We start from the raw sequence: 23,648 nt of genomic DNA on the forward strand, positions 1-23,648 counted from the left end.
AAGCCAGTTCCATTGCAACTGTTGATTTACTCTGGCAGAAAACAAAACCAACAAAAAAAAATCCACCCTCCACAACAAATAGTAGGGTTTGCACACAGCAGATTTAGAGAACTTAGTAAATTTTCAGTACTACTGACATACTCATTGCAGTGTCTACTTATTAATGCAGAATTATTTCACCAAATTGTTAATTCTTAAAATATAGTATCTTTTTGGTAGCAGGAAGTAGTTTAAAAATGCAAAACTTCTAATTAGCAGTGTCAGTCTATGCATAGTTATGAATATTTGTAACTCTTGTTATTTAAAAACTTGTGTGGATTTCTATCATAATATGCTTATAGACATTTAACTTACTATAAGTTCATCTTCTCTACACTTCTTAAAAAAATCAAAGCCAAACAAATGAACACTAGATTTTACTCTTTTGAAGTTTTAATGAGTTTAAAGTTCTAGTATCTCTAACTACACTATTGACTTGGGGCTTTCCCCCTCAAGTTTTGAAACAAAAATAGTACTTTCTTTTTTTCTTGAAAAGAGCTCAACCATTTTAAGATTTCCAGAATTCTAAACAAAACTTTCTCAAGTTCTCAAGAAGAAAATTTCAGTAGAAAAAATGCCAAATGGAAGAAAAAAAATGATGTGGAATGATAAACAGCATAGAAAAATCTAAGAAGTGAACCACTTGTTTGAACTTTGTGTCACAGGGTGTCAGTACTCATACAAGCATTAAAGAACAGGAATCGGTGCTGGAAGCTGTATTCTGAAATTGTTACTTGAGCTACAAACTTTTCTTTTTAAATTATTTTTGTGACACTGTGCCTTTGTATTTATTGCCAATATGATCATCTGTATATGTACTGTATAGGGATGAGTTATTATCCTTTCTACTTTAGGCTACTGAGGCATTTAAAAAGAAAGGATCCTACACAAATCAAACTGGAACAGTTAGAGCAAGGATTTTCTCTGTATATAAATGGAGCTAATTCAGAGCTGAGAAATTACCACAAAAAATTTAACTCACGTGGCTACCTCAAAAATGAGACACAGACCGCCAGGACAAATGGTAAGTTACATCAGAGTTTTATGGAGGTTGCAGCCTCAAAAATTTTAAATATTTGCTCATCAGAGCTGTAATTCAGTCAATGCAGTGACCTGTCAGGCTGTGGGAGTGAGGCAGCAGTGTTCAAGAACAGTGGAATGAAATTCCGTACTGCTTTCATCAGAGTACTTATTAAGCCAGTTGAATGTTACAAGGAGTCTCTGCAACACCCTATCAATTGCTCGGTTGATCCCTAATTAATTCCCATGTTTAATTTCCCCATCTGTCCACTTTTCAAAGTTATAACTAAAACTAGAAGATTAGAAATATATATAAATTGCAGTGTAAAATAATTATATACCTTTGTCTGATACATAACACTCTTTGTAAGTTTTAAGATATGATAGGCTTCAGTATTGTCTGGTTTCCTGCAGACAAATGGCATTTGATTAGAGAGACTATAATCAAATTATAGACTTAAATTTTGTTCAAGTTATCATAGTCCTCTTAATAAGACAGCTAATCTTTACTTAAATATTTGAAGTAAAGAAAATTTGCCGTTTTCTTCCTGTGGTTAGCTGGCTTTATTTGAAAAGTGAAGTTTTATTTCTCGTTTAAATCAGTCTGTCATAAAGAGCAATGTAGTAGTAGGAATAATTTTGCATGCATGAAGTTATAAAGAGGGAGCTTAGTGGCTTTCTAATCCATTTAGCTTAATGAAAATAAATGATTTCCCTAAATCCCAATGTAAAGCATTTTACCAGCCTTAGTCTGTTATCCTCATACTTGCAACCTGTCTCATAGAGTGTATCTTCTTAATCTGTTGCTGTATGGATAGTGTCTGCTAAGCTTTTTTTTTCCTAAAAAATTAAGACAAATATTTAAAAACAATGCTTAATATGAAAATTTATGATTTAAAGTTTGTTAATCTCAACAGTACCCAAAGCTAATTTTTTTTGTTCTAGCCATAACTCCAACCTCCATCTCTTTCTTTTTTTTTTTTTTTTCCCTTCCTTCTACACTGGGTACATGTTACTTGTTTTTCAAATTTAAGTAAGTTCAGGCTTGTTCTATCAGTCTGTTCTATTGTTTCTTGCAAGTCATAAAGCATGGGGGTGGGGAATGAGATTGTTACCTGTCTTTTCCCTTAGTTTCGCTGTTTTCTGTAAGAAAGTAAGAGATTGCGTGTAAATTTGCAAAAAGCTTCATGTTTTTGAATATTGGAAAAGAGGAAATTCTGTGCTTTTGTCATACTGGGGTGATATACTTTTAAGTAGCTGAAGGTGTGTAAACCAACATCTTTGACTTTTTGGTCAAAAAGCTGTGTAGAGCTGTTATGGCAGTAGCTGTAACAGAACTTTGTCAAGAGAAGTTTTCTCTTCAAGTTCTGCTGTGCAGTTGTTATCTCTAAGCCTAACCACGGTGTGTGTGTGTGTTTTGTTTCATTGTGGTTGCTTATTGCCCCTTGATTCAGTTCAGGTAGAACATTTAGCTTGTCTTTGGGATTTAGGGTACTTTTAAGGACTTAAGTGGCAGTCTGTGTTCCCTTCCTCAAATCCATCAACTTTGAGACAGTGGCATTATCTCTGTAGAAGAGAACTCAGTGTTTTGCTGTTTCCTAGCTATCCAATATTCTTTTTTTAAACATATGCAGCTGCAGTGAAAAATACCAACTAAATCATCCTGTCATTTTTCTTCTACCATTTGATTTTACCAGTAGAGTCCAATGTGGGCGTTATTGGTGATCTATATAAAATTCTTGCCTGGAGGTAGTATCTTAGCAATTCTGTAGTCTGTTTCATTTTTAGGCATTTCTTCTCAATGATTGAACATTATTTTACTCTCAGAAATGATTTCTGGCTAAGATACAGTGCTGAATTTTCTTCCCTATCTATACCCAGTAAGAATTATTGCATCATTTATTACTTCTAGAACATCCATCTATCAGATTAGTCTTTTCTAAAAAATTAAGAATGTGTGATGCTTAATAGTACAGAAAGGACTCCACACTTCCTGAAAGCGTCGTCATAAATCTCTCTGGGCTATTTTCTGTGTCTGTGTTTCCTAGAAATAATTAATGATAATAGTGATTGACAAACTTATGCTTAGGCTTGATAAATGAATTAAAGTAGATGATGGGCTTATAATATGTACAGTCGGGAAGCTGGTCTCCACGTACACTGTCATTTATATGGGTGTGTAATCCAGACAGTTTTACAACCAAGTCTGTACTTTCAGTGAATGTTGATGTAGTCTAAGAGATTTCTTAAGGGCAGCGTGGGGTCTCCTTGTATTATGACTAATATTTTAGTGGTGTCCTACTCAGTCCTTGGCTACTATAATAGTAGGCACTGTCAGCTTGAGTCTCCAAAGATACTCCTACTAGGGGATGACAACAGTGGACCTATTTTGTGTGCTGAAACAGGTGATAGTTTGTATTCATATTCTATCCATCCCATGGGAAGAATGTTTTTGCCTCCGTTGCAAACATCTCTTTAGTGTAGGTGACTCAGTTGCATCATCTTCTACGTGGGTTTTGAACTACTGTACTTTAGTGGCTTGGATTTGGTCACAGGAATCCATCACAAAATACTCGATTCTGAGAACCAGCACTGGTGGCGTGAGTCCTACCTTGTCCCCTTTTCTTATTTATGCTTGTACCATACATGATGACCTTCTGGGCACTTGCTTAGAAAATAAGGATTGCTTAAGAACTGAATGGTAAAAGTGTTTCCACTTTTGTCCAAAGCAGTGACCAAATCAGACCATGCTTCTAGCATTGTAATCTCAGGACAGAGAGATCTTGGTGCCTGAGGAGCCACAAAGCAGTCAGCCCCAATGCTGATGACTGCGAGGTATAGTTGGAGTTATCTAGGATTAGCCTAACAGTGTAACAGGAGCTATAGTTGGAAGGGATGTTTTACAAGACAAGATGTCAGGAATCTTATTTCCTCCCTGGAACAATCCATTCCCTTTCTTCTCTGCCCTGTTTCAGGCCTCTGGGAGTGAATAAGTACTTTGTGTAGAGGCAACAGAACAAGCCTTTGTTCATCTTGCTCTGTGGTTTTATGATCACTCGAAATTGACCTAAGCCTGCATTGTTGTACTACCTCTTGCTGTTCCCTCCTACATGCTTGTGCTAGCGTTTGTACAATTGTGGACAACCAGAAAGTACAAGTGACTAAATTAAAAGTAATCTTTGCTTTCTATTCTTCCTCAGTTAAATCTCGCTGATAAATTTTCTGAATGGTTCACTGCACAGGTGCAATGTAGGGTTGTCCAACCCAAAAAAGAAAATGCGGCGTTGAGAGTTGGGAATGAAGAACCTAATCTAATTTTGAAGTAAATCCTGCTTTGAATGAAAGGTTGGACTAGGTGACCTCTAGAGGTCCCTTCCAATGTAAATCTTGTGATTCTATCACCTTGGTAGGAATGCTGCTTCTTTTATTGGTTGTGCCAGTTTCTGCTGGCTTAAGATGACCACTCAATTATGGCTTAAAGAAGACAGGTTTTGCATCAGCTATTTTTCTCCACTGAAAAGAAATGGAAGCTGTAAATCTGTCTTGGACATAGGAAATGAGATGCCTTTATTTAGGATTGTACTGAGAGTGTTGATGATGTCCTTGCTCTGTTGAGGATGCTGATGTGACCTGCAAGATGTGCATCTTTGTGTCTCAGTAAAAGCATCTTTTCAAAAATCCATTGCTGTGCTGTAAGTTGGGACTATTTCCAGTACAGGGACCTTTTGTTCTGCTTGACCATACAAAGAATTTTCACCAAAGTTTCGATACCAACTCTCCCTCACCTTAGAAATGAAGGAAAATGATTGTTTTTCCTTTGTGTCTGACTTGTCCATGAAGAATGCTTCTCTGCACAGTATGTTAAATGTCCAATACATTGTGTTTAATCTGCCAGTACCTCAGTACGTTGTCTTAGTTTGAGAGTAAATGTACGTACAAAATCCCTTTGTAAACCCAGCACAACATCTGTTCTTCATCAGGGCCCTGTCTATCAAAGTCTGCCTTCAGCTTCACTTTACCATATACCCAGCTAAGAGCAGGAATGGTGTGCACACCTATGCTAGAACAAATTTCTGTACTTCATATCAGTGAATGTGGGGCTGTGCATGCTGTTGTGCTGACGTAGTTTTAGGCAATTTATTCTCTTGAATATGTGTGAGGGTGATTTATCCCCAAAGAGATTCAAAACTCTTGCTACTAGTACATAACTAGCCAGTATTTGAAGTGGAATGCCTTTTCAGTTGTTAATGTTATTCTCATATCAAAGATATATTCTTCACTCTTCATCTGGGGGGAAAAATAATGTGAAATAAAGTATGTATCATCAAATATTGTATTTCTGCTTCCCATCTTCTAATTCATCTTAGCAGCCCAGCTAAAAGCGAGTGAGTTGCAAGAACGCAGCACACAGACTGCACCAAGCAAAATACAACGCAAAGGATGGCTTCAGGTAAGAAGAAGTAATGCATCTTTGAACTAATTCTTACATCACAAATAATTTTGTGGGAAATTGATTGCAATTAGTGGAGGGTTGGCAGTTTATATGCTTTGAGATTCTCATAGAATCAGAAACTTGGTTTAGTCTGGATACTGGGTGACAACATGAAATGATACTCTGACCAGTTTTGTGTCTTCTTTGAAGCCTAAAGTGACAAATCTCATTGGTTTGGGTTCAGTGACATCCTTTACAAGACACTTTAGTATCTCACTTAAAGGATGACTACTCCTCACCTACTCAGCCTGTCCTTCTCAAAGAGCCTCTCTCCATGACAGTACTCCAGCTGTGGTGGGATATGGTTCATACATCTCTGACCCTGGTGACGTTGTAGCCTGTAACTGGACACATACCTGTAATTCTTTCTGTTTGTTCTCCATTAGCACAGTGACATTTCAGAGAGGCACTTATGTGTGCAAATTCACCAGAGCAGGCTTGAGGGCTTTCCCCAGGAGGTTATTCTGCCAGCACTTCTGTACGTGCCTGTGCTTTAAGCGATTCCACTTGAGCTGTTCTGTTGATTGCTATATCTCCACTCTTATCATTTTTTCACTTGTTGAGGTGAGAAAGTGAACCCCAATGGGAATTGGGTTTGGTTCCAAACAAATGATGTGTGCTGGGCATGACCATGATGTGTACTCCAGGGACTGCAGCAGGTATGGAGTTCAACTGGGGCACTGTACACATCAAACAATAATGCAAGGGCCCAAAGGTGAGCTGAGAGAGGACAGAAACCTTCCATGGAACAGAGGGGAAAAGGATTGCTCAATCTTAATATCATTATGTAAAAGATTATTACTCGTTTTGTACTGCTGATGGCACTAAAGATGTCTAATTTCTTTGCATGTTTCTTTTAACAGAAAACTGTGGAGATTAAAACAGAAAGGGGGACTAAACTCTGCATTAAACCTCCTCTGGAATACTCTGAGGATTTTGAACCTTATGAAAGCTTGAGCCTGGAGAGAAATAGTGACGATCCTCTCCATTACTCTCAGGTACAATTAGCAGTTGCCTTCTATAGTTTATGGAAGTGTCAATTGAAATGCGAGTGGGGCCAAGTATTAGTATTGACTAGAGCATGCAAACCCAGTATATAGTATTGACAGTAGGTACTGTAGGATATAATATTGGATAAGGATTCAGGGATGTACTACATATAATGTGGTATCTTAAGTTTGAAAGTCTGAATCCTCTGTCCCTTCTGCAGGCTGGTAACGGCTGAAACTAGCTATAGCTGATTTCTGTCCCCAAGATGTTTGTTCTCTGCTACCAGGCTACAACCAACAGATTGGCAGCCTGCAGATTTTGGGGAATCCATGTTAGAAGAAGCCTAATGTAATCCAGACTTGCTCTATCAAACTGAATTTAGTCTTAACACTGAACACTATTTAAAGAGCCTTAAACTAAGCTTACATTTATAGAATGTTCCTTTAGGGAACTAAATTACTTGATTTTTGAAACAATAGTAAGAAATGAAATAATGACCTGCTCTTAACCACGTGGCACTTTAGCTCACCTTAAGGATCTGCTTAGTGTTTACTCACCAGGAGCTGCAAGGATTATGTTGCAACTATCAGAGCAAAGCAACTGAATCTTCAGATAGGCTACCCTTGTAAGTGTTGCCTTTCCAAATAAGATCATCCCTACTCCCATTTTCTACTCAGGAACATTTAATTAAAAGTTTACTTAATAAGTAGTGTGGGTATAATATGTAGACAGTGATTTCTATTTTAAGATTTTTCTTTTATGACACTCCGCACACTTGATGCTCATATCAGTCAAGGCCTGACCCTCTCTGGACCAGTTCAGACTGGCACCGTGAACTCATGAATACATCATTCACTCTGATCATATGGCAGCTCAGGTTCTGGGTGGTAGGCGCTTGAAATGTAGCTGTTCGACCTTTTGCAGTGTGTGAGGTCCATGCCTGCATCAGCTGGTGACAACTGCTAATTGACTGTAGATATGGAGTAAGCTGAGTAAGCCCCAGGCCAATCTCTTTGACTATGTGACTAGTAAGGCTGTTCATTGGTGGCTTTTACCCACAGTCTGATCTAAAAAAGCAGTAAACAGCAATAAGCTCTGTATGCTTGTGTATGCTCAGTTCTGTCTCTGATTTTGTCTCTGACCTTGATGAAGCTCTAGAGGTAAAAGTCCATGTGACTATATTGTTATTTATAATGTTCCTTTGGGGAAACACAGTTAACTTGCAGATTTGCTAATTTCTCTTACAGTTTGCCTTGTTGTTGAATCTCGTGACTCATGATGTCTTTGGTCATGAGTCTCTTTATCTTTCATTATTAATTTTTATTTCATTGTTTTGTGATTCCTGCTCAGCTGTTTGTGGATGACTGCATTGTAAATCGTGAAACATTTTTCACAAGTCAGGATTCTGTGAGTCTGAAGAAATGTTTTTTGAGGTTTGGCATATCCAGAAGACGCTTGGACTAGCTGCTAAATCAACAATGATCTTAATTAGCAAACAAGTAGATGGAATTTCACTGTCTTCTCCCTTCTCTGCTCCTTTGCCTTCCCCCGTCATGCCCTAGTCCAGCACATACCATCATTAAAAGATGAGAAGCTCTTTCCAAAACAGAAATTGCTAAGCTAATATATTCAGAAGAGGAGGTGACACAGTATTTAAGATGTTTAACAGTATTAATTTGAGTTTCAAAACTCCTGTAACAGAAGACTTGAGTCTAGCAGGTCACATTATGAAGGCTGATGAATATCTCACTACACGTCTTAAGGTTTTTCTCTGTTTTTTTTACACCTGTAGCTTCCAGTTCCACACATGTATACAATCTTAGCGTATGTACACTTCATGTCTTTAACAATGGAATGTTAGAAAACCAGACTACCTTTTTCTGCTTCTTTCTACCTTTCCTGTACTGCTTTTGAGCTTATGATGTATTTTTTGCTCTACAAAACACAAAATTGCTTACAGTAATGTATTTTTATAATAATTAAAGTGTAAGTAGTAATCTTTTAATTTTAACCCAAAACTCCACTTACTGTTTGTATCCCAGGAGGAAATAATTCTGGTTTTCCTGAAGTTGTAGTGTGTTCTCTTGAATATCTTAAAACCTCATTAAATTTGCTTATAAGTTAAAAGAAAGCCCCTACAGTTCCCTGTCAAACAGCTGGAAATATGCTTAATATCAAACTCCAGGTTGCTTATAGACCCTCTTTTTGAACCTAGGTTTGTCTGTTCTTTGTAATATGTTTCTGTCAATGCGGCTTTTCTAACAAATGTAATTTGTAACAGGAGAGCAGCTTGAAGCTTTCATTACAAGCTGAACATACATTATCATGGTTCATTTGTACCTCACATAGCTTCCAGTTTTCATTTTACTCATACTGTTTGCTTACCTATACTTCTATTGAAACAATAACAACAAAGGTAGGAAAAGTAGATTTAAGATAGGCAAGATCTTTGCCTTTTACATTCGTAAGAATAAAAGGCTCCCCAGCATTATTTATGCTGTTTGTGGCATATGCTGTGAGAAGATGGGCAGTTTTTCCACAGTAAATTATTTTTTGCATAAAATCCTCTTGCTGTGGGTCCAATTCAAAACCTCTTTGCAAATTGGAGGCTTAGTTCATCAGACTATGTCTTTTCTACTGCTTTTTCAAGTACAGATATGTACATGCATATTATCACATATTAAATTACTTAAGAGATCTTGCTGTTGCGGACTCACAGCATGGCTGAGGCTGGAGGTCCCCCTGGGCCCATCTGCGCACCCCCCACCCCTAGCCTGAGCAGGCGGCCCAGGCCCATGTGGCTTTGGGAGATCTCCAAGGAGTGAACTCCACAGCCTCTGTGGGCAACCTGTGCCAGGGCTCTGGGCTCCGACACCTCCACAGCACACAGTGCCTCCTGGTGCTCAGAGGGAACCTCTTGTGCTCCAGTTTGTGCCTACTGCCTCCGGGTCTGACATGGTGTAAAGCTGGAAAAATGTGTGTCCTTGCCTTCTCCATTACTTACCTCCTGTTTTTAACTTACTCCTAAAAATCGATTTTGCACAAAAATTCCTTGGCCTACAGAATTTCCCTGCAAGGACTCTGACAAGAAAGTGCATTGGAGATGTAGGATGATTTTTCTTTACATGTCTTCACCAGGGAAATGAAGACATGACATAGGAATATGAATATCTTTAACTACATCATGGCTCTGAGTTCATGAGAAGATTTTTCTTTCTCCTAGGGGAGGAAGAGTCAGCCACATTGGTTTATGTTAAAATAAATGTTTGAGCTTTCCTGACAACTTGTTTGTCTGAATTGTATCAGAAACTGAAAAACAGCTTGCAAGTCAGTGTAGAAGAGAAAAAGATGGAAGAAGAAGACTCTGTTAGTGAGGATTATGACTCTGTTGAAGAAGTGATTTCAGAACCATCTTCTACTGAGGAAACATCCGCAAGCTTAGAAGGCCTTCATTTGCATAGCAGTAGATCATTGCAGAAAGAAGCTTCTGAAGATCAGGATGCTGGGAGATGCTCTGGCCTTGATTCTGGTGCTGTTACTGTGCTGGAGTACAAGCAGGATCAAAGTAGTAAGTCTCTGTGTGTTATACTACTACAGTATTGTAAGAATTCTTTGACAGCGTTGTTTTTAAGGGAATCACTACAGGTTTGTGCTGTAATTCAAAATACCAATGTCCACAATCACGTGCTGGAAAGGTGTCATACCAGTGTAGTGTCCTTGCTTTCTTTAAGCAAGTGTGCACCCCTACTTGCCTCTATTCCTTCCTGGGTAGCGTACAGAACCAGCCAGGTTTGTGTTATGTCTCTGGGTAGACTTTTGATAGAGGCTCTTCTCTTACTATATGTCCTTATTGAAATGTGCTTGTTTTTTTTTTTTCTTTTAAGTATAAATTAATAGATTATAAAGATACAAAGATTAAAACCTGTTTCTCATAGTCCCAGAGCCCACATTGAGTCTGTGTATAGTTAAATTCAGAGGTACAACATTCAATTTGTATGTATATATGGATAGACATCCTATAATAGTGGTGGGTAAATAAATATGACAATCATTGCCATAGGGTATTTAGAAGGTAAAATGTATTGATGGCTTCAGGAGCAGTTTTAACAAATTAATGGGTAGCAAATTCATTGTACTTTATGAGCTAGCTGCAAGCTTCAGCATGGTGAAGAATTGCACCATATATTCTATATTCCTCCCTGTTCTATATTCCTTGCTGCTGTCAGGGATGAGATCATAACATAGCTGGTTATTTGTTCTCATCTGGTAGGGATCTCTTATGCCCAAGGGAGCTGTACGCTGGGATTTGCTGTGCTGTTTGCTAGAGGAAAGACAACTGAGGCTGTAGGCGTACATGGCTTCTCAGTGTTGACAGCTGCTTCCACTTCCAGCTGTAGCTTCAGCCTTCTAGACCAGCTTTTCTTTCAAGGTTGCACTAATGAGTTTGAAGTCCTCAGGGATGCAGGTTTCAGGACCAACGTGGGGAGGAAAAAATAACAAAAAACAAAACAAAACAAAAAAACAAAAAAAAGCATAAAATTAGTTTCTGTATTATGTTACAGTGAAAGTAATATGCAGAAAAGCTTAACTGTTTTTGACAAATAAATACTTGCTTCTGAATACAGAAGGCATACGGTAGACACTCTCTCTGGTTCCTGGGCTGTAGGTCCAGCTTTTACATAATGATATAAATCAGAGCGAATGACTGCATCACCCAGTCTGAACCTGTACAGTACGCGACCTTGCATTTCTGTGAATGAATTCCAGGTGTTCAGGAAAACTTGTTTGATATACTGTTAACACTTAAAAACAAACAAAATGGTAATGTTGTTGCAGACTACTACTCCAATGGCAGAGTATTTTTGTATTAGTAGTATCTGACAACTTCCTGTTTTGTTTCTTAATGTGCTTTTTGCAGGACTGTGTATGAATAAGTGTATACCAGGGTAGCTCAGTTCTTCTCAGCTGCCTTTTCCACTGATTCAGAATCATGGTTTTCCACTCAGAAATTTCTCTTATTGCTTCCTCAGTAGCTCACTTTGTTTCACATGATAGGTCTTTACTGTTTATTTTTATTAGCACAAATGTTTGCCATGGTTGAAAAAATAGCTCTTTAAAAATGCTATCTAAAACTTGTGCCGACATTTTAACTCCTCATTCTTCACCCATTTTATTTGTAAAGTCTCTTTGTTTCTGCTATCCAACATCCCTTCATCAGATTGGCTTTCCTTCTGAAATTCCTTGGGATTGTCTCAGAGAATCCACATCACATAAAGCTTCAAGGCTTTTCTGGAGGTGTTGTATCATGATGGGGTTAGGGGTACCAAAACTGCTTGTCTCTTCATCCATCCTGTTTGTAATATGCACTTATCAGGTGTGCATACATGTATTTGATGCAAGTGCATCATCTTAAGATGATTCTCATGTTCCAGGTAAGTGTAATATTTCTAAGGCACTGAACTATGATCTCCTCCACCCCCCAGAATACCTCATCTGCTTTTTTTTTTTTTTTCCTTTTTTTCTTCCTAATGGGAAGTTGCAGAAGTTTCATTGGTTCTGCTTTTACTTGAAGATCTATTTCACTGCTGTGATGACCCTGGGCTCCGTCTGTCCTCCAACCAAGCCCATGTGTTGTTGTGTTGTACTTTACTGAGCACTAAGGTTGGAGAACATACCAGGTCTCCAGCTTAATTAGCATTCGAGTGGACTTGATTGAAAGGAATCAAGGCTTTTCTAAATGTAAAAGGTACAGTGGAGTGTAACAATTGTAAACTGGAATACAACAGAAACTTTTATGCAAGGAGTAACAAAGGAAGCAATAATTTTTCATTGTGAAAAGAGATGTTTGATTGTAGAAATGCAGAAGGGATTGGACTGAGCTCTATAAAATAGCATATGGTGCTAGGATATTAATCACTTTCACTTGTAATGCAAGGACTGAGAGCAGCAATGATGTTTTCAGGCAGCAGGTCTAAAGCAAATACAAATAAATTGTAGATCCCAGTGCCAAATGATGTGACGGCCAAATTTTAAGTGCATTCAAGAAAGATTTACACAACTTCATGGAAGATGATAGGGACACTGTTGTTTGTTAAAAATGTTTTACATGCATCTTCCTGTCCAAGAAGTCCTTAAAGGGCTGGTCAGTGTTTGTTGAGGAGAGTGTTACTCTGAGTGTGCTCAGAGTGTGCCCTCGTCTGGCCACTGTCAGGCAGGTTCTTGTGCTGCTCCTTTGATGTGACTTCCTTATATTTTGCTTTCCCGTTACTTTATTGTTGAAGATTCTCATGCAGACTTATTCACTGTCAGAGCAGCTCTGCTGGCTCTGGCATGTGTGGGGAGATGTAAACAGAAATTTATTGTCCTTCTTTGATTTCTTCCATTTTCTGGGGCTCTATGTTTAATTTTTTTTTTTTCTTCAGGGATAACCAAGATATAGCCCTGGTAAACCCACTTGCATCACCAGGTCTAGACACCTGAACAACAATTGTCTCAGACTGAGATTTCTCAAGAGACTTTTGAAAGTATATTTTGGAACTGTTTTTGCAGTAATCAGAGCAGCCAAATTTTCCTAGTCTCAGCTTCCTCCATTTCACATTTTTGGGTGCTGGATGCCCGTTATCATAGCATGTGCTATTTAAGCTTGGTTGTAGATCTGTCAATTTGCCAGATGGATTTTTAGCTACTCCCCTCCCTACCCGCCAACCCCATCAGGTCTTATTTGGAGACCTCAGTGTCCAAGCCCAGAACCAGTCACTAGATCTCACAGACAATTAGCTTGTTAAAAGTAGAAAGTTCAGGCAGAAACCAGACTTAGTTTCCCAACCTATTTCAGGTACATTCATTGTTCCATTGTTCTTTTTTTTTTTTTTTTTTTTTTTCCTTCATCCATAGTTAATTGGTCAACTAGAGAGGAAAAATCTTTGCATGAATTGAGTAAAGGAGTGTTCTTTTGCTCTTCTTAATATCATGGAAATGAGTAAAGTGTGTGGAAAGGCAGCAGCAGAAGACAGGAGAGGAACAAGGGGCGCAGTGACAGCGTGAACAAGATATGTGATTTTATTTTTTCTAGTGAGAAGTTTCAAAGCTGTGATGCAAGCAAAGGAATTGTTAATAATTCTCAAATGAAAGTGTAGATAACTGTTCTTATGAAATGCACTAGGTAACCCTCTCCCACTTTGGAACTTCTTAATAAGACAGTTTAAAGTTATTTTTTGGTACAACTATATTAATGAATGACTTGGTTTCTTGTGCTTCTTTTTTTTTTTTTTTTTTTTTTTTTCCAGTAATGCTGAAAAATACCTGCTGCAGTCAGGATATACTGGTCTAACATACTTCACAGTGAAATATTTTATTTTGTTTCACTAGGTCAGTGCAAGCCATGCATATGTATTAATACATCAATAGAATCGCGTCAGTAAAAGGAAGGAAGGATATGGGTTATCACTTTACCTATGCCAGCATAATTAAAGTAGCAAAACTTTAGTATTTAAGGTCCAATAAATTTTTCCTGTCTGACTGTTCCTAAATATCTCTGAAGTTGATTTTTTTTTTTCCTGTTTCCTTATTATCTTGCAGAAATGAAGCCAGTACGAGTTCTCTCAGCAAAAAGAAAAGATAATGCTGAAATGTACATTCCTGTCAGACCAGTTGTGGTAAAAAATAAAATCAGTCGGCCACTCTCTGCTGAGTCCTTGCAGCTGGAAAGACATGAAAGAATTTGCTATAGTAAGAAATAAGAATATATAATGTCAATAAGGAGAGTTTTCATGCTTTTTTCCCCATTGGTTTGGGTGTAATTTCAGCACACATCTGTCATAATGAAATTTTTCTTAGCTGTTGTCTTTTTGTGTTGTTTTTAGTACCTCGGGAGTTTTAACTTTTGTAAAACTGTGAGAAAGTCTAGAGCTTGTACGCTTTGGTCTTCTGACGTATCTTTATTACCTTCCTTCTCTTTTTGCTTCCGCACCATAAGACTTTGTTTTCCTTTTGTTCCTTGTACTTGCTCTGTGTTTCTTATTTTCCTGATGGGGATCTATTCCTTATGGTATTAACAGAAGTGTGTCCTAAAATCAGGAATTTACCCCTTGTTGAAAGACTAACACAATGCATTTACAGCAGGAAATGAACATGGTTTTCCCACAGCAAAAAAAAACAGCTTTCTTGCTGCTTTGGGTAGACAAATGATAGATGGGTGCAAGGACAGCACTTAAGCACAGTAGAGCATAACAGTAAATGGTGCTAATATCATCTTCAGCAAATATTGCAGGAGTAGTGGAATGGAATCAAAATTTAGTAATATGCATGTCTAAAACGGTACTGTGCTGTGATACTGGTGTCCTGTCCCATTCTTTGTGCCCACCTGTGTAACTGCATGTGGAAGGAGAGAGTCACTGCTTCTGTAAGGGTGTCTGGTTAGGGACCTTTTACAATATCATCTTTTCTCTTTTTTTCCTCATTTTCCTTCTAGTAAGCAGAGGAGGGATACATAAACAACATACGGAGACACAAACCAGACTGGCAAATAAGGGAGGCAGAAAGAACCAAACCTAGTCAGTCACACTAACTGATAAGGGCATGTGGAATGGGGGAATGTTTAATTCAGTAAGGGGATCTGATCGAGGATCTTGTCAAATGGGATCCTAAGGAAAAGGGGAAAGTCATAAACAAAATATACAGCTGCAAACCTGACAGATAAACATAACAGATTCTAAACAAGAAACAATCTTCATCAGTCACGCTAGTTGATGGACTGCAGGCAGAATAAAAAGGACTTGGTTCTACACCTGAAGATGGTGTAAGGTATTAATGTATCCAAATCTCACTTCTCTTTTTTTTTTTCCCTTAAAAAAAGCAAGTGTAAATAACAAACTTTATTTTCTTCTCCTCTAAACCCATAAATCTGTTTCCAGGCTGTGATATTTCTATTTTTCTGTCGTGTGTTTGGGAAGATGGGTGTGTGTTTGGGCATTTTTGACTACTTAATTGGTAAGGTCATACTCGGTTTTGTGTCCTGGTTTCGGCTAGGATAGAGTTAATTTTCCTCTTAGTAGCTGGAATGGTGCTGTGTTTGGGATTTAGGATGAGAATAATGTTGATACCACACTGATATTTTAATTATTGCAAAACAGTGCTTACACTAAGCCAAGGACATTTCAGCTTCTCACATTGTCCTGCCAGTGGGCAGGCTGGGGGTGCAGCAGGAGCTGGGAGGGGACAGACTCAGGACAGCTGACCCCAGCTGGCCAAAGGGGTATTCCATGCCATATAATGTCATGCTGAACAATTAATATGGGGGGGCTGGCCAGGGTGGGGGAAAACTGCTGTACAGGGATAGGCTGGGCATCGGTCAGCAGGTGGTGAGCAATTGCATTGTGCATCACTTGTTTTTGTACATGTTAGTAGTAGTAGTACTCTTATCATTATTATTTTCCTTTCTTTTCTGTCCCAATAAACTGTCTTTATCTCAAAGCTTTCACTTTTTTTTGATTCCCTCTCCTCATCCTGGGTGGGAGGGAGGGTGAGTGAACTGCTTTGTGGTGCTTTTTTTTTTTTTTTTTTTTTTTTTTTTTTTAGAAGAGTCTTTGGATTCCTCCAAAACAGCTGAATTACCCAGGAAATACCCCAACTATTAACATAGCTCTGTTTCAGTAACTGAAGTGGATGTTTTAAATGTATGCTGTTGTAATGTTCCATATCTGTATGGCTGGACCCATTCCTTCTTTTGGCAGGACCATTAAGTCGACCAGAAAGACCACTTTCATCAGCTCGAAAGAATGTGTGTGAGAAGGATTCTGATCTCTCTGTTTCAGCTGTGGTTAAGGCTATGCAAATTGAAAATGAAGTCTTGCAGAGAGATTTGCAAAGACAGTCTGTTTCCACAAATCCTCAAAAGGTATGGCAAAATTGATGTTTGATCAAGTACAAAAAAAAAGACATTCTTTCCTTAAACATGAATTATAATCCTAAAATTCGTACATAATTATAAGGTTGTGTAAGAATGAACGGCGATGTCTCTCAACTCTAGTTGGATTTGTATTGTTATTCCATACGGGGTCTTTGTTTTTTTTGTTTTTTAAATCTGCTTCCTTGGGATACCATCCCGTAATGCACTCTTAATTTCATGGATCACCACACAAGTGATAGACCAGTCACATGATATGTCTATACAGTCAAATACACAGCTACAGACCCATTTGAACAGTTCTCTTTCTGGAAGCTTCTTAAGCAACATAATACGTTACTTCCATGCCAATAAATCCTACCTTCCTACTGAACTCATTCATATGGGCACAGTTTCCTATTAATACATATGTAGATTATAAGGTATGCAATTTGTGTATATCTCTTATCAAAGGCAATTAAAAAAATCTTAAATAAACAAGGAAATAAGTGAAAATCTACTCCTTTCAGATTCAGATCTGACTATTATTCCTTGTTTAGACAAAGAATTGGGAAGTTTGTCCTGATTGTCCTAGCTGATCATTAGGTGTAATAATACCTCGGTTCTCTTAACAAAAAGAAAGTAGATAAAGAAATTTGGGCATAAACTGAAATTTACAGAACTGCCTGTTTTGGACAGTGTTCATGGATTTAAAGTCTGCTTCTAGTTTGGTGTTTGGGACCCCCACATATACAGGAAGGAAAAGAGATGTGCTTATTGCCTTTTGGATTTACTCATTTGAATTTCTGAGACAGCACTGCTTTAACCTAAAATGTTGTCCCTTAATTTGTGAGATAATGCTATGGTGAATCTGTATCCACTGTCATCTCTGAGTCAACAATAAGTTTCTGGGGAGTTTTGGTCAGGAGCCAAGGATAAAATGTTCTTTTATTTTTAGGTGAATACTTTAAACATGGTGTTGTTGCAATCTAGGTCAATTCTTCAATCTTAGTTCTCCTGTTTTTGAGATACATTATGTGAGAACATTCATTGGAAAGAAATCACAAAAGTATCTGCGTGCTGGCGTTCTGACTAATACTGTTATTCTTAAAAAATAATGAAGTAATATTTAAAACAGATGTAACGTTACCTTGACACTTGAGAAGGAGTTTCAAAAGCCCCCTGTTCTGAAGCTGACCTAAATGATCTTCCAGAAGTAGTTTAATTCTACTACACAATTAAGGAATTGTAAAAACTTGGCCTCTGATATTTAGGTGTATAACAATGCATAATATTGAAGAAGTAATTCACTTCTAAGCATTTTAAAGTTCTCTTAGTCTTCGAAAATCATAGAGATAGAAATGACCTAAGAACAGAAGGACTGCCATTCCTCATCTGACTAGTTGTTCACCATGCTGTGTATTCTGTCTCTAACAGAAGCTACCAGCAAATGTTTAGGAAAAATAACAAAGGGATCAGCGTATACTTAAGCAGTGGTGTGCAGGTAGAGAAAGAACCTATAGCATTGTAAAAACTGATGGGCTTTTTCTCTGTTTTAACTACGTGTTTAGAGTTACAGATTAGCTAAGATTAGCTGAGAACAATGTGAATGAAATGTTTATTTTTTTCTTACATAGGAGTTTTCTGTTCCATCTGTTCTCTCTGCAATGGATGAACCTTCAGAAAAAAGTCAGGCAAGGGCTGCACTCACAGAAGCTGTTGAGAGAATTTGTCCTTTTGGAAGCAGGTATGTATACTTCCTTTAAGGCTAGCTTCCTTTTCTGATGGGGTATTTTTCAGTACTGGGCACCACCACACCCAATAATCTGTAGATGCCCAAGATTTTGGGCAAGTATTGACAAAAAGATAGAGAAGGTTCTAGCCTTGGGCTAATGGCTGTGAATCAGAGAACTGAACTGCCAGCAGCCTGTATTAACCATGTACTTCTGTTTGTATTTCCTGTGTATTACTTTCTCAGACTGCTTCAGAGAACTGGAGCCCAGTCTTCTAACTAGACTGTGTGTATCTAAGGTGGGATGCTGCAACAGTTGTCATTCAGCATGGGTATATGTGAGATTGTTCTGTGGGCTGTGTGGGTTCATCCTATCATCTCTTCACCTTCACACAAATGAAACTATTTCTTAAAAATGCAAGAATTATAAGGAAATAACATATAAAAGAATGTGTGTTTCAGACAACAACAGAAACTTCTGAAAATCCTTCAGGAGACTGAGAGCCATTCTGCTTGTGACAATGAAATATTCCTTTCTGATGAAAAATCTGAAGCAGATTCCATTTTAAGAGAGAAGGTCTGTGTATATGTGCACCATAACTGATCCTTGCCAGTACTACTGAAATACAAGTGCATTGAATGATCTGCATTCCACCAATTCTGCCTTACATCAACTAATAAAGCTATGGAAAGGTAATAGTAGAGAATTTATCATCCTCTTAAATTGCAGTCCACTCCAAAGCCTTAGAAAGCAGCTCTCTGTTCTTCGTCTTATTAGAAGGTACCTCTTTGGATTACTTAATTCTTGTAGTCTGTAGGGTAGAAGGGAACATAAAGGACCTCTTTAGTTCACATTTACTACAACTGTTTATGTGTAGCACTTTCTGCTATGGAAGTGATAGTTGTTTTCTTCTCTGCTGTGGTAGGGCTTTTTGAAGACCCCACTGATGTTCTCATCTTAGGGTGCCTTTTCTCCTCTTGAGAGTTGCGTTCTAGTGTTGGATACATCCTTAACTCCTCCTTGTGATGATTTTGCAACATAATTTGTGTTTCTCTGGTGAAAATTATGAAATATTCAGATCCCTAAAGAGGGTCCCAACTTCTTGGTATTTTTAAGAGGCTGTCAGGCTTCATTCCATAGAGCCATTGCAAGAAATCCATGTAACCAGATTATTTTGTTTATCTAAATCATTTAATTTCTTTCATTCCTAACAGTTACTTTCATTCCTAATAATCAATAAATCTGTTTCTTCAGTATATTTGTTGTAGTAGAAAAGCATTGCTTCCTTAATGATAATGTAAAACTACACAGAAATAAACCTAAACTATTTACCTTCTTAGTCAAGAGTGTCAAAGCAGCTGGTACTCTGAGAATTTTCTCAGTTTTTCCTGAGAACATGCTGATGTTTACCAGCTTACATGAGCTCTAACACATTTTGGATGACTTAGCCATAGTGATCTGATGCATCTCTTTCTAAAATATGTCAGCACATTTGTAGTGTGGTGGTCTCTGCTTATTCATGCTTTTAATAGACCTTATAATTTGTGTAGTAAAACAGATTACTGCTTGTTAGTAAGAATAAGGTCCTTTGTTAATCATCAAGGTGATTTAAGCAAAGGATAGCAGAGGTTCTTCAACAGAAGTTGCTCTTTTAGAGATCTTATCTATATAAATTCCTTCTCCCACTTGTCTCCTGGTAGTCCGGTTCTATTGGACTGCTTATTGGCAAGAGATATGGAAGTTGTTTAGCTGTCTCTATGCTTTGTGCTCTCACATCGTGTGGGAGGCAAAACATCAAATATCAGTGAGCTTGTGCTGGCTTGTACAAACCTGCAAATTGTGTGTTGTTTTTTTTTTTTTTTTTTAAATTTAAGATGGAAACAGTTCTGCTAGTAGAATGTATCTTAGAAACCTGCAGTCTCTGCGATAGTGATATTTGTAACTCTTTCCAAATATGTGAATTGACAAAAATGTTTAATAAACAATATTTGAAAAATTCAAACGCCATAAAATATAATTCATGTTGCTCATGCCTCCTGTTTTTGACTCTTACCCTGAAGTTTTACAGTATAGTTTGTAATCGCAGCTCACGTGTTATTCTGTGAGCAGAAAACTGGTTTCTCTTTTCATCAGAATGACAAATGAAGAAGACAAAACAGAGAGCTGTTTTCTCCTTAGGTTTGGAGTGGATGAAATCTAAGAGGGTGATAAGTTCTGTTCTCTTATCCTGCTATAGGTTTATTAGTTGGTGTGGGACAGAATTATTAGAGTCCAGAATAATTGATTAAATATCATCCAGATAGCTTTTTGTTTAAAGACATTTTGCTTCTGAATTGTCAGCATTGTAGTATTAACAGTCTTCATGTTGCTGCAGACTTTGTTGTTTTGTCAAATTGTTCTGTTTCATTTGGGTCCAGATGACAAGTGTGGAAGTACGAGATGCCATTTATGTGACTATGGAACTTCTTTCGAACTGGGGAAATCCAGTAAATGTTGGCTTGAGAGAGGTGGAATTCTTTGATTTATGCAATGAAAAGATATTTGTGTCTCCTCATGATGTGGACATTCGAAATGCTGACTACCCAGGAGATTTGTGCTGCTTGGTCAATCAGAACTTAAATGTAAGACAGCTTAGTACTGAATGTAACAACTTCTTATTTTACTATTTCTGTAATATTCCATTGCTAAGGTTTTTTGTTTGATTGCATGATTTCATTTTGAACCTGACTTGCAGAACAGCTATCTGAAAATTAAAAACATAAAAATTGCAATTTATTATTAACAAATCCAGCTTTCCTGTACAAGATGTTGGTATTCAGTTATAATGTTTTTGAACAGAATTTGATTAATTTGTTTGATTTCGTTAACTTAGCAATTGGAGGGAGACACATTTATCTGTGCCTCTTTATATATAAACACTGTGATATTATCTTGGGTGAAAGAACACATTCAGTTTTTAAACTATTGTAATATAATTATAGTATCCGTAGAACAAGATCACAAAACTTTAAAGACAAGAAATTTTGCATTTTTTACATTACATCTGCTGTTAAACCAAGTACTACTTGTGATCTGAAGGTATAGGAGCTTCACTGCTTTTTCTTCCAGTTATTAAATGTGAATTTCAGTAAACTTAAGACTGCAAACTTAAGACTGAAATGTACTTCTTTTCTCCTGTCCCCTTGTTATGCTTTTACCTAGGGAAGGACCGTGGAAGAATAAGGATGGTTAGGTAGGTGCTTTTGAACAAGAGATTAAGAAAAATGTATGGTGTGGTAAAGAAAACTACTTCATAGTTCTCCTGTTAGATAGTAAATGAGGTGCTTTTACGTACTGAAGACAATGCACTCTCAATAACTGAAATGAAATACAGTACAAAAAAGGCAGGGATCTCCTGGAAAGAGTCCAGCGGAGGGCCACAAAGATGACACAGGTCCTGGACTGTCTCCCCTGTGAGGAAAGGCTGAGAGACCTGGCTGTGTTCAGCTTTGAGAAAAGACTGAGAGGGGATTTTATCTATGTCTATAAATCCCTTAAGTGTGGGAGACAGAGGGATTTGGCCAACTTCTTTTCAGTGGTTTGTGGGGACAGGACAAGGGGCAATGGCAACAAAATAGAGCACAGAAAGTTCCACACCAACATGTGAAAGAACTAATTCACGGTGAGGGTGATGGAGCACTGGGGCAGGCTGCCCAGGGAGGTTGTGGGGTCTCCTTCTCTGGAGATATTAAAGGTCCATCTGGACACCTACCTGGGCAACCTGCTCTAGGGAAACTGCTTTAGCAAGGGGGTTGGACCCGATGATCTCTTGAGGTCCCTTCAACTCCTACAGTTCTGTGATTCTGTGAAATTCTGGTGCTACTGCAGAGATCAGAAAACTCCATAGCTCTTCATAGTGCCATATTTTCAGTTGTTCTTGGGATTCGCTGTATGTATTTTGACATACTGATGATATAAAATGTTCAAAACTCACCGTGGGACTTCAGAGCTAGGATTCTAATAAAAATGAGTATGAGTGGTTGAATTTACTAAATGACTTAGTCTTTTAAAAGTACAAATTTTAGTGCATTTTGTGCTAGTGATACTCTTCGACTTGCAAGGTGAATGAAAATAGAAAGAGGGCAAATGTGTAATACTCTAAAAGTTCATTGAAACTCAGTATGGAATGTTACTTCCAGACAAATATTTCTACTTGTAACATCTTTCTTGCTGTCTCCTGGAAGTTGTAGTTTGTGTGTCATAAATGCCTTGTCTCGTTTATAGGCCATGCTCTGTGCTGGTTTCCAGTCAGTAGTAGTAGTTGTGATTCTCAGTCTTTCTGGATAGTTATATACTGTGTAGTAATGTAATTATTAATCCATCACACAGCATTTTTCATATATTCACATATCCCATTATTCTTAAGCCATGATGTTTTATTTTTAACTGATTACAGTGTAACATAGTCCTTTAAATTGTTAATTTCCTCAAGGCTCAAGCCTTCCTTTCCTTTGCATCGGGCATACTTTCAGTGCCCCCACAAAGCAATGTATCAGAGGCCAGTCTCTCAGAAAATCTAAAGACAAAGGTTCCTGCTCTCACTTTTTGCTTTGATTCTGCTCAAATATAACGAGTACTCCTGGCATATCAGGTTCACCCTGACAGTTCAAAGAACTTTGGGGCTAGATTTCTTCAGCGTTAATGCCAAAGATGGTAACTCTAGACTCCAGAGCAGAGTACCTAATGTGTAATGTTATAAAGCATGAGCGTCCCCCACAGACTGAGTTTTGGCATGGATTCATTAATGTATCTTGAAGTTCTGATGTCAGTTCTTTGAAATGAGTATGCTCATTCTACTGACAAACAATACTATGTCCACAGTTGCGTCTCACTCAAGACAACATATCGGAGCCAGGCTGATTATTTCTCCTGTTGTTTGGAAGATCTGCAGCCTTTACAGATCTTCTGGATAGAAGTACAAATGGGTCTCTCCAGAGTCTGTTTTGGCTCTGAGTCTGCTGTCTGCCTGTTAAAGTAACTCTGGCTCTATATCAGTACACCCAGAGAACCTACTGATTTCTAGGCCATCAGGTTCTCACTTAAGAGGTCTGAGGTCTGGAGAAGACCTTCATCACATGTTGTCAGCTGTTGGAGAATCATTATTCTTTTTTTGATCATGCTTGTTCACAATATGACTCAAATAATATGATGTAGCCTTGAAATTGATCCTGGAATTGGCTTTTCACTGGTTTGAAGGATATTGTTCAATGTCAATAGACTTTCTTTCCTTTTTAATGTAAAAAGGAATAAGCCCTTCTGGTGCTTGTGTAGTTGTTATGCCCCAAATGCATTCAAAGTAACAATGATGTCCCAAAGCTTGTTGAGAGGTCTCTGGGGCAGAGATGACATAAACCATCAGAACTTTGAACAGGTAGATGACCACTCTGAGAACTGGTTCTGTTTGTTCAGCAGGCAGGCAGAGATCTGTCCTTAGTATCATCAGACATATTTA

At 37.9% G+C, this 23,648-nt stretch overlaps 1 protein-coding gene across 9 annotated transcripts in view; it reads left to right on the forward strand.

Annotated features, from left to right (window-relative positions):
- The window catches only part of KATNIP (katanin interacting protein), an 85,149-nt gene that overhangs the window by 18,344 nt on the left and 43,157 nt on the right, over positions 1-23,648 (forward strand). For 4 of the 9 annotated variants that reach the window (XR_011101588.1, XM_068699046.1, XM_068699045.1 and 1 more), the window contains exons 3-11: positions 894-1,063; positions 5,427-5,509; positions 6,415-6,549; positions 9,848-10,109; positions 14,120-14,269; positions 16,273-16,436; positions 18,062-18,171; positions 18,619-18,733; positions 20,575-20,778. Coding sequence is in view for 8 of the 9 variants with exons in the window: in XM_068699046.1 (XP_068555147.1) it covers positions 894-1,063; positions 5,427-5,509; positions 6,415-6,549; positions 9,848-10,109; positions 14,120-14,269; positions 16,273-16,436; positions 18,062-18,171; positions 18,619-18,733; positions 20,575-20,778 (1,393 nt within the window). In the remaining variant the exon portion in view is untranslated. The remainder of the gene's footprint in view (positions 1-893; positions 1,064-5,426; positions 5,510-6,414; positions 6,550-9,847; positions 10,110-14,119; positions 14,270-16,272; positions 16,437-18,061; positions 18,172-18,618; positions 18,734-20,574; positions 20,779-23,648) is intronic. The other 5 variants (XM_068699048.1, XM_068699051.1, XM_068699047.1 and 2 more) reach the window with 4 other exon arrangements.

This window comes from Anas acuta, chromosome 15, assembly GCF_963932015.1.
Source record: "Anas acuta chromosome 15, bAnaAcu1.1, whole genome shotgun sequence".
Classification (NCBI taxonomy): Eukaryota; Metazoa; Chordata; class Aves; order Anseriformes; family Anatidae; genus Anas; species Anas acuta.